The sequence below is a fragment of the Melanotaenia boesemani genome, chromosome 13, assembly GCF_017639745.1.
Source record: "Melanotaenia boesemani isolate fMelBoe1 chromosome 13, fMelBoe1.pri, whole genome shotgun sequence".
In the NCBI taxonomy this organism is placed as follows: domain Eukaryota; kingdom Metazoa; phylum Chordata; class Actinopteri; order Atheriniformes; family Melanotaeniidae; genus Melanotaenia; species Melanotaenia boesemani.
Window position 1 is genome coordinate 35,506,774 of NC_055694.1, and position 12,217 is coordinate 35,518,990.

Sequence of the window (12,217 nt, forward strand, 5' to 3'; positions counted from 1 at the left end):
AGCTTCCTTAAACCATCTCAGATAAACACCAGCAACAGATTTAGGGCAACTTTTAACACATTGCTACTGAAAACCAAACACAATTGAGACCAAAGAGCGTGAAACATGGTGCCACAGCTGCTAAAAATGTCCAAAATGATTCTCTGAGGTATGGGAAAACCTTCACATCCTTTACAAGACCCGTCTAATTACTGCACCGACAAGCAACTGCTGTCACTGGTTACTGGGAAATAATAAGAACTACTTGTATGCTGCACCAGCAAAGTGTGAGCAATTGCTGAGTGGTGATAAAAACGCTCTCCAAATAAACACTGCGAGACTTAGGTCACAAGCGCCAGTACTGTCATTCGTAATGGAAAAATCAAGCCGGAACCACACTTTAAATCCCTGCTACTGTCTTGGAAGGATCCCAGTGAAACTATCTGTAAAACAAAGAAAACAAGGATGCATTTCCTCCGAGTCCTTAAGTCTTTTCTGCTGTTCTTCTTCTACATCAGCTGTCATGTCCGCCCGACGCTACCTGTAGGGCTGCTCCATTATGTGAAAAATGATAATCACCATGATTTTGACTGAAATTTCAATTATTCTTGTTTGTCTCATTTTGACCTGCTGTGTGTTTGACTTTGACCCCCTGCTAAAGAACATTTAAATGTCTTTTTTCTTTTGTTAAAGTTCAGTGCAAAAAACATTTTGTGAAAAAATCATGCCAGAGAATCGTGATTTTATTTCTGATCAAAAATATCGTGTTTCACATTTTAACAGAATCATGCAGCCTAGTTAGCACAACTTTGAGGATTTTTATCTACTTAGCTACTATTTTTTACTGCAGCTGTGCCTTTTAATGTGAGCTGCTTGACAAACTAATTTCCCCTTTGAGGACTGAATTAGTATTTCTGTTCTATTAATTATTGGCAGAGTAAATAAATAAGAATAATAAACAGGATCTAAAATATCAAGGGCAGCCATATATACTAAAATAACATCGCTTACATGTTGATGATGTTTGTCAATATCAGGGCATTCAGACTGATTTCTGAAATAATATATGAACGGGGATATAATAATTTTAATAATCTGACAGCAATGTGCAGTGATAAAGAAAAGTGAGGATGAGAATCGAGGTGAGTCGAATCGTGGGACCAGTGAAGATGCACCGCCCAAGTATGGAATGTAAAACTCCTGGAGAAACTGATTCCTGGCCTTGCTCATGTCTAGTCGCTGGGTAACGGGATGGATGAACCAGACTCAGACGTACTAATCCAGACGGGAACATTTCATAGCACAGCAGTATAAATGTCAGAGAGAGAAAGAGTAAAATTAAACTGTCAGATACAAAAGTACTATAAACCAAAGATGTTATATACATATGTGTTTGAGTGTGTGTATATCATACAGTATGATTGCGTGTAGGGAACTTCTATAAATATATTTTTACAGAGAACTTACAGTCTGTGTTTTTGTTGCATTGTGTTTCATGTTTCTATGCAGTGCTTAGCGACTGCTCCGTCGTGTCTTTAGTCTGGATTGACTCGGTTTGACACACAGGTGGGTTCTGGGCAGACTGAACTGATCTGAGGTCAGTTTGGTTTTATAAGAAGAGTCTGAGGTTTTGTGAAAGTAGCTTGAAAACTGTGTTTTGTGTTCACAGCTTGGAGAAAAGGAGAGAAGCTTTGGAGAAATGTCTCTTAGCAATCGTGAAAAACTGCAAGACATCCAGTTCAGTTCTCATCCTCCACGGGTGTGACGCCCCCAAGTCCATCCATCCAGCCTTTATATATATATATATATATATATATATATATATATATATATATATATATATATATATATATATATATATATATATATATATATACAATGGGGGAAATAAGTATTGGACACGTCAACTTTTTTCTCATTATATTTATTTCCAAAGATGCCATTCATGTGACATTTCTTCCAGACACTGGTATTAACTCAAATAATCCACGCATGAAAAGAAATCACAAGATTCAAATCCATAAATAGTGATTATGTGGAATTAAGTGCAATAACACAGGAAAAAAGTATTGAACACACCATGGGAAAGCTGTATAGTTTGGCAAGGAAAGGCACCATACCATCTCAAACCTGAAAGTAATTAGTCTTTGTACTTCCTATAAGTGCAAACCAACATCAGCTGGGTTAGTGCTAATTGATGGCCCTATAAACAGGTTGTTTTTTTTACTAAGTAGTCAAACAAGACACATCTCATGATGGGTAAAAGCAAGGAGCTCTCTCAAGACCTTTGCAGCCTGATTGTTGCTCAGCATCAGAATGGAACTGGTTATAGACTTATCTCAAAGAATCTGAGTATTCCAGTAAGCACCGTTGGGGCCATTATCCGCAAGTGGAAGAAGCATCACCTTATCATCAACAGGCTGCGCACAGGAGCTCCTCGCAAGATTTCTGACCAGGGAGTCAGAAAGATGGTCAGAAGAGTTCTCAAAGAGCCAAGGACCACCCGGAAAGCGCTCCAGAAAGACATGGAGGCAGCAGGTACAAGTGTTACAGAGAAAACGATAGGCAATGCACTCCACCGCCATGGCCTCTATGGACGTTCAGCCCGCAAGACTCCGTTCCTCAAAAAAAGGCATGTTGAAGCTCGTTTACAGTTTGCTAAACAGCATCTGGATAAGCCTGTGGAATACTGGGAGAATGTTGTCTGGTCAGATGAGACCAAAATTGAACTTTTTGGCTGTCATACTACACACCATGTTTGGAGGAGAAATGGCACTGCACATCACCCAAATAACACTATACCAACAGTGAAGTTTGGTGGTGGAAACATCATGGCGTGGGGTTGTTTCTCATCTCGGGGTACTGGCAGACTTCATATAATTGAAGGAGCAATGAATGGAAACATCTATCGGCACATTCTTGAGATGAACCTGCTGCCATCCACCAGGATGATGAAGATGAGACGTGGCTGGACCTTTCAACAGGACAATGATCCGAAGCACACGGCAAAGTTGACTCTCGAATGGTTTAAAAAAAAGAAAATCAATGTGTTAGAATGGCCCAGTCAATCACCTGACCTAAATCCGATTGAACATTTGTGGAAAGAACTAAAGATAGGGGTTCACCAGAGGGCACCAAAGAATATTCAAGATTTGAAGACAATCTGTGCGGAGGAATGGGCAAAAATCACACCTGAGCAGTGTGGGCGATTAGTTCATACATACAAGAAGCGTCTGGAAGCAGTCATTGCAAACAAAGGCTTCTCCACAAAGTATTAAACGAGTCTCAGATAGTGTGTTCAATACTTTTTTCCTGTGTTATTGCACTTAATTCCACATAATCACTATTTATGGATTTGAATCTTGTGATTTCTTTTCATGCGTGGATTATTTGAGTTAATACCAGTGTCTGGAAGAAATGTCACATGAATGGCATCTTTGGAAATAAATATAATGAGAAAAAAGTTGACGTGTCCAATACTTATTTCCCCCATTGTATATGTACATGTTTTTCCATCGATAATTCATACAATAAGCCTGGTATGCACAACAATTTTTTTTGTCCCAATTTTGCCTCTTCCCGACCCCGGACGGCAAACCCCTGCTCATCGTGAAATTTCCCTGTCCAATCATCATTTGGTCTGCGGTGTTTTACGAGCCGATTTGTCCCGATAATCCGCTCTGAAACGAGTCGAAGCCGACAATCGGGAACATTGAACATGTTCAATATTTCAGAGCCAATTTCTGAGGAACGCCGACGACTCGTTCACTGTGTCTGTGTGGATGGTGACGTGGTACAGAATGTAGCCAATCAGAGAGCGAGCTGGCTGGGGAACCAGGAAGTAAATAAAGTCCGTGTTCACGCCGTCTCCAGTCTGTTATTTTTTTCAGTTCTAGCTTTTTCTTTAACAATAATCCCAAGACCTCCATCATTCCCTCGTCCTGTATGTCCTCTTCCATGCTGTGTGTTGTGTTTTCCAGTGTTTACTATGTTCCTTCTTCTTCTTCGTTGTTTGCCGGTTGTTGCTTTTTTTTTCTTCTACGTTTCGGCATTTGTTCAGCTCGGAGGACTAGATTGTAGATGAGTTGTGGGACAGCATCATCGTGTGTGTTGTTCTGTGATTACATTTTCGGAGCACACCACATACAATACGATCAAAACTGATTTTTTTATCTTTAGGTCTCTACCAGATAAAAATTCTCATAAGATTAAAAAAATCTTTCTGTGTATACCAGGCTTTAGTAATATAACTTCCCTTTTGAGGATTATTAACCTCTTGAACCCGAGGGTTTTTGGAGGTGTAGGTCGCCTGAACAGACCTACCCAAATTAAATCAACAATAACTCTGTAATTATCAGTTATTATCAATTACACATAACCTTGGTCTCAATGGAAAGGTAAGACCCTATGGAACATAAATCCAGTCTCAGAAACATTGTGAATGTTAATATGTTTGTGCAAATTGTCATAAACCATAGGTAAAAATACAGAAATTATCCTCGCCTAATTGTTTTTTTTTTTAACACAGATGAAAACATCATGATAGAAATCATTCTGTGCATAAAGACACCACTGCATGGATTCAGCACCTTGACTACAACTGTACATGGTTTCATGAGAATAGAACAAAGCTCATAGCTTTTATGCAGGTTTTAGTGTGGATAGGACCAGGCGGACTTTCTATTTGGCCACTTGGATACGCAAACTGTGCCAAATTGTGCTGGTTCTGTATTTCCTCCAGAACTTCTAACACGGTGTATTTGGTTTTTTGTAATTTCTTGGACATGTTTATGGCTTTTATCCTTCGTTCTAAATGGATAAAAAGTCAAAATGAAGCAAAGAAATGAACGCTGTTCGATATTCGCTCTTTCCGGTGCGCCCACGTGCGTAGCTGCAGCAAAATGGCAACGATGCTCCTTTGTTTACGCACAAGTATTTATACCTGACAGATAAAGTGTCGTTCAAGTGTAAGATATCGTTGGAAAGCTTGTAAGATGTAGAATTTGACCAAACTTTATTTAACTGCCAAGACCCACAACAAGACAACAAAATGGCTGTGAATGGGAGCATATGACATGTTAGCGCATGACGCAGTTTCACCATTATGGATTACTACAAGGGCTGCAACAATTAGTCGAAATTGTCGACAATTGTCGACAATAAAAATAGTCGACATCGAATTTAGCCGTCGACTATTGTCGGCAAAAAAAAAACTACAGAGTGAGACATCGTCTTCTAATCCTATCTCTGCTGAAAGTTGCTTAATGCACACGCGCAAAGAGGGGAAAAAAATACAAAGTGAGACATCGTCTTCTTTTTTAATCTCTGCTGAGAGTTGCACATGCGCAATAAGTCCGCCAGGGGTAAAATATGGTGGCTGACTAGGGCGCAAAACGGAGGCAGAGGACGTCAAAGGTCTGGGATAACTTAACGTTAAACTTACAAAATAAATTAAATACATGTGAGATTTGTAAAGCGGACCTTGTGTACCACGGAAGTACGTCTGCAATGCTCGAACATTTAAAGAGGAGGAACGTCACACTTACATAACAACCTCATGTAAGATTTCAAAGCTGAAAGTGAAATAAGATCCATTTATAATAATCATAAGATACAGAATCCGATTGGTCGACTAGTCGTTTTAATAGTCGGCGGCTAATCGACCATCAGAATGTCATTAGTTGCAGCCCTAATTACTACACTGTGAGTTTTGGTTAAAGAACAGTGTGGATAGACTGAAAATGAGCACAAAAAGGTGAGGACATAAAAAATATCGCTGTTTGCGAGAATATCTTTGGGATTTGGTGTATTTGGTGATAAACATGCTGTCTGATAAGGCTGCTGTGGTATGCAAAGGTTAGCTTTCTGTTTGTTTTGAGACTGATGTGAGGTGCTTGGCGAATATCTTTTTATGCTTGGTATCATATGAAAGTGCAGTTTTTCTAGTTTCATTTGATACCCGATATGTTGGGGTGGAGTGAACGGATGACGCGTTGTGTTGCATTTTGTTTCGGGTGTTACTGGTTATGGTGGCGCTGTGGTTTGTGGCATACGTATTTAAAGTTGTTATTAAACAAATTCTTTGTTGACCAAATGCACTTGGAGAGTTGATTTAGTGGCATTAGGTTTTCTTCTTTAAGACACATTATGAATAAAATATCCTTACATCACTAAAGTAACTTTTTTACACACATGAACTTTACACCTGCTGGACCCAGCGGTGGGTCCGCCGGGCTTAAGGGCTTAAAATAGCATTAAAATTCAAAGCTAAAGTCAAAGGTAAGAAAGTTGAAGTTGAACATCACTTAGACTAAGATTTGGTTCCTGCTGCAGACAAACCAGAACTGCTCCGGACAGTTTAGCTCCCTGATGGCACCTCAAGCCTCCTGGTGATAATCTGAGCTACTGTTTACCAGAATTTCACCACAAGTATGCAGAACGTATTCCTGGCATTTGAAGGCTTCCGGTACAAAATGTTTTAGTGTGTTGGTGAAATAAGAGACAAACTTTCCCACATTTTCATGTAAGAAAATTAAGCAGCCAGAGTTGAAAACTGTGGGAGCTCCAGCAGGTTTAAGAGAAACACCACAACCCTCTGGATGAGAAGGTCATCCTGGTATTATTAAAACTGTGTTTCTATCAAATCCACAAATCCCACCAATACCAGCTTTAGACATATTTTAAATAAAATAAATATAAGTGGCATTACAGCATATGAAATGTGTGAAGTAGAAACCTTTGCAGATTTTGGCAGGCCACTCACCCAGGTTCTCTCCCTTGTAGATGACGGGATCTGGTTTACAGAAAGGCAGCGAGTAATATTCGTAAGGAAGCTGAGTCCGGGAGCTGGTCAGCTTCACTGCCTGTAAAACAACAAGCGATACGAGCTTCAGTCTGGACCACGCACATTACTGACGCTTCCAGCTACAAACAGTAAGAACTGGCATCTTTAAAAAGAGGCCAGTTTCAGCAACACATCCTACAGCAATGACGGACCGGCTGCTGGATGACGGTAAGTCTAGATTCCAGCGTCCTCCTCCTCCTTGCAGCTTGTTTTTACTGTCTACTGTGAAACAACCAGTACCAGGTGTTTTGTGCTCAGGTGTGCAGCTTTCCTATTAACGACTATAACAATGTCCAATCAGCTGGTTAAGGTGACACATCCTGACAAGTTATAAATCTAATGATGGGGCAGTTAAGGTGGCAGGACAAGTTAGTACTAATGACAACGAATGAGACTGTTCGTTCTAATACAAAAAAATCAGAATATCTTAGTGGCTCCAAAATGAATAGTGAAATGTTTTTATCTTCCTAAGTCATCAGACTTCTTCCTACTGTTTTTTGAGCATGTTGAATTGAAATGATTGTTTTTATGATGAGACATGGGTTTTTTGAGGCCGATGCCGATTCGGATATTTGGCAGAAAAAAAATTGAGAATAATCAGCCAACTAATTAAAAAAAACACATATAAATAAAATAACTTCTATTTTGTTTATTTAAAATTAGCATTGTGAATTTTCCTTTCTATGGAGCATTAATACAGCTACCACTGATGAATTTATCTGTAGATGTAGACCATAGGTGGACGCTGTATATAAGCACTATAATGAGTGCAGCTACTAGTGGAACATTATTCATGCAGCCCTCTGATGATCTTTAACCTTAAATCACATTTTCTCTACTCCATTAATTTCTTAGCCATGAAGTCATGATTCATATGAACCAAAATAAAAACCAGAGATGTTTCTCTGATGGTAAAACACATCGTCTATAACAGAGCTGCATTTTCAACATTTAATGGTCCCAGATAGTCTGGAACTCATGTTCCTCCACAACACCACAGCAAGCTGCTGCTGCAGCCTGAGTCCCGTTCCAGGGTTTCCTGACCAGTAAAACTAGGAGGGACGTCCTGACGTAGCTGCAGACAGAGTAATGTTCATCATTTTAACTTCCCTCCTCTTTGCTTCACATCCACCCTCCTGCCATCCGTCTCATCACGCAGCTGATGGAGGGATGAACCTCGTTCTGGACTCAGATATTTTCTACACTTACCTTATTTCTGTCGTTCCTTACTGGCTTTCAGCTGCTAGCTAGTGCTATGTTGAGTTGGGATAACCACAGTGATGTTAACGTTAACATAAACAGACAGGGAGTAGCTTAAGCTAGGTTAGCACAGCTTTAGCAGTGCAGCGTAAAGCTGACCGACGCAATGAAACACGGGTTGCTATCATGACACGTGGAAAACAGAAAACTGAAACTGGAGACATGCTGAGTCATTCTTAATTGTACAACGTTGTTATAAACGTATCTGTCGTCAAGCTCCGCCCACCCCTGTAGTGCTGCCTGGCTGTAGCTACGTGAGGATGGAGGACTGAATGGAGTCAGAGCTCCATCTAGTGGACAAACGCCACAACAACATCATCTGCACGACTCCGACACTTAACAGCTTTGACAGTTTCATGAGAAATGAAGAATATATCAGCGTTTATCTGCAAAATCTGGCCGATTATGTTCTATTCTACTCTGCAGTCATTTAGCAGACGCTTTTCTCCAATGCGACTTACATCTGATTAATTTTCTATTAATTCTATTTCTATTTGTTGGTTACTTTTGAAAAGGGCTATAATCGGCTGATTTAACCGGTGAGGGTAAGATGCTACAGAACGAATCCTTGCATTTGCTGATTTAAACACATGCTTTTAAAAATGTTATATAGAGTCGGGCTCTAGTTGTGACTGATACACAATTTGGTGTTGTTTTCGTTTTTAACATGTTCAAAATAATCATTCCTTCCACCATAATTATGTACTGATTCAGTGGTGCATTTAGCACTTTACCAGTCACTAAAACTGTCCAACAAAACTCCATTTAATAAAGAACAGAGGGAATTTATATTCAACCCTTCAACCACCTTTTTAACCATCACTGAAAGCTTTAAAACTACTGACCAAATACTGACCAACATAACAAATAGACTGGACAACCTGATAAATTCATATTTAATCTTTAAATAAACAGAATAACTCATATCGGTGGGAACAGCACACTACCAGTTTTAGGCCAGTTCTCCCAGGATGCGTGTGCGCTGCGGTTTCATTTACACCTCCATCATGTCCAGATCTCGTCCAGCTCAGCAGCTCCGACAAGGCCAGACAGGAAATCAGACACGGGCCGAGTAAAGCGTCTGGTAAATATCTAAATAAAGCCCCGTGCTGAACTTGTAAACATTACGTCATTAATGGTCAGGGGGGCTCGGTGTTTGTTTTCATCAAGGACGACGAGACTTTAGCCTGAAATGGAGAATCACGAGATTATCCACTTCTCTTCTGATTTTGTTGCCGTGCCGTGGAGGTCAGAACGAGACCGCGGAGCACACAGACCCGGTGGACATCAGCCGCTAGCTAGCTCAGAAACTGGACTTCGTTAGCATGTAAACTACCGCCACCAAACGAGAACTAAACCACCTGAAGCCAAAGAGCACGTCATCCTTCAGCCTAGCATCACTCACTTCTCCTCACCTGACCTCACCCTCCGCCTCTTCTTGCTGTGACATCTTTTGTAACACACGTGCTCTCTGTTGTGGTTTGAGAGGGGCGGGGCTTGGTGACAGAGCGTACCAGTGTCTGTGTTTGTGATTGGTTGGGAGGAAGTAATGACTGTTGTATTAAGCTACATGATGGGCTATAATGAAAAAGGAAGGGAAACTATTTTTTATTGAACTTTTTGAATCGACCCTTTTCCGTTCCGATCCACCACATGTCTGCGGAGCAATATACTGCCATCGAATTATCGTCCAGCCCTAAAGACTAGGGCTGGATATCGTCACAAATTTCCTGAATCAGTTTGATTCATAATAGCCTAATTAGATTTGATTAAATTCGATTCGATATCGATTTCCAGCTAACTGTGTAACACCAGCTATTTTTCTTGAATATTAAAAACCTTCTCTGATAAATATTTTATAAACCACCAAGTGCATTTACTCAGTTACCTGGGACTAATCAGATTACTGTAATAATCTGATCTGACACATGCATTTTCCAGAACAATGCGGTGTTTCCCAGATTCCCTGCCAGAGATGCTGGGATGGAAACACTCAGGACTTTTGAAATGTCCTGATGAAGCTTCATCCAGCGGAGTCGCTCTAAATGTTCCTAAAGTTCACATCTCAGATACGTGTTGGTGTTAACAAAACCTACACAGAATACTGGATCCATTTAAAGCCGGAATACGACTTAGAAATTCCTACGATGAGCAGCTGTTTGCGTTGCCGTGACGACCGTGATGCTATCAGCGTAACACAGAGAAATCCTCCTTCTGCTCCATCCTGGAGCGAGATGCCTCCATCTCCACCTGCTGAGAGAATCTAGAAAACTCATCTTTCTGTCTGATTTCCAGCTGCTTGACCTGTTTCCGACACGTGCACTCTGTCCTCTGATGAAACCCGTGTGTGTGTGCACGTGTCTGTGTGTGTGCTGGACACAGAGCAGCTATGACATGTCGTCATGGAAACCAGATAAACAGCATCAGCCTGTTTCCTGTTTGATAAAAGGACAAAGTGGAAACCTGCTCTAGAGAAAATGTGGCTTTTAAATGACCATGTCGGATTTATTTTAAACTCCGTGCGTGGTGACATCACTTCCTGTTGTGGAATGTGGTGGGAATGAGGACATATAAAAAAATCAATCTCCAAGTTTTATGAATCGATATTGAATTTATTTCATTTGAATCCATTCAAATCAATAAATCAGACAGTTTTTAACCCAGCCCTAGTAAAGACAACTCATAATTTAATTTTTTTATCAATGTTTAAATGACCTGAGACTGTAGTTTTGATTTGTGGAAGGTCAAGTTCTGGTTTGAATAAAAGACATGTCTTACTGTAAATGAAAAATTAGTTTAATTCACTAAACACAGTTTTATGCTTACCTTAATATCTACTGTCTCGCCGTCATGGAAGTCCCGAGGAGCAACTCCAGGAACATAGAAGGTCTGGACTACAGGCAGCAAATATAACAGCATCAAGGCCCACCACGTCTCCTGCAACATATGCAGCTAATCAGTCATCAACCACACAAAATACATAGCAGATGGGACCATTTCAAAGGACTATGTACATATAAAACAACACACTGTAGTCTGCACTTCCGCTGTAACAGAGGGAAACTAAAAGAGAAGCTACACAATGACAAAACCACAAGAAACTAAAGACACACAAAACACCGTTTAGCTTAAATGACTTCACACAAGCAACACCAGTTACCATCCAGAGGAGACCAGCAGAAGGGCCCCTGAGAAAAAGTCTGGGAACCTCTGCATTAAACCAGACAGTGTCTCAGATATTAATCCTTACTCTGGCTGGCAGCATGAATCCAGTTATACTACCGAAGTGATGGAAGGAGATCCCATCAAGTCCAGAAACGAGAACTCATCACTTTTGTAAAATGCATATATTTATGATTTTACTAAGTCAAAGCAGCAATTCAAACAAATTCAGGAAGGTAAAAGAACTAGTTACAGGAAAAAACTGTCAACTTTACATCAAGCACCATATGAGCTTAGACACAACCTCCTCTCATGCAGAGCCAGATCTTCAATCACGATCACTACATAAGCTATACAGGCTTACCCCCACCAGCCACGGAAACGCTGGTCCTTTTCTAAAAACGCTAGATTATTCAGATGCAGGATGCAGTCCCACGCTTCTGCTGAGGAAAAGATGAGGATCACCAGGAGATCTTGACAAGAAAAATACAAACGGCTTCCACCAGATGAGACTTTCAGTTTATGTTGTTTAACAAATTCTGTCAACTCAACAAGAAACTTTAAAACGTGACTGTCTTAGTTTACAAGAGAAATAAAAAACAGACAGCTTCAACTATCCCAGGACAGACATGAAAAAGCATGTCCCTGTATCCACCCATCCATCCACCCATCATCCACCCATCATCCATCCATCCCTGTATCCACCCATCCATCCCTGTATCCACCCATCCATCCACCCATCATCCATCATCCATCCATCCATCCATCCATCCCTCCATCCACCCACCCATCCCTGTATTCACCCATCCATCCACCCATCCCTCCCTCCCTCCATCCACCCACCCATCCCTCCATCCACCCATCCATTCCTCCCTCCCTCCATCCACCCACCCATCCCTCCATCCACCCATCATCCATCCATCCATCCACCCATCCCTCCATCCACCCATCATCCATTCATCCATCCATCCC

The 12,217-nt window shown here is 40.8% G+C and overlaps 1 protein-coding gene across 1 annotated transcript in view; it reads right to left on the reverse strand.

Moving 5' to 3' along the window:
* The window catches only part of tm9sf4 (transmembrane 9 superfamily protein member 4), a 35,877-nt gene that overhangs the window by 20,892 nt on the left and 2,768 nt on the right, over positions 1 to 12,217 (reverse strand). Inside the window, exons 2-3 of the mRNA XM_042004750.1 lie at positions 10,910 to 11,020; positions 6,743 to 6,842 (exon numbers count right to left, since the gene is read on the reverse strand). Coding sequence (XP_041860684.1) covers positions 6,743 to 6,842; positions 10,910 to 11,020 — 211 coding nt within the window. The remainder of the gene's footprint in view (positions 1 to 6,742; positions 6,843 to 10,909; positions 11,021 to 12,217) is intronic.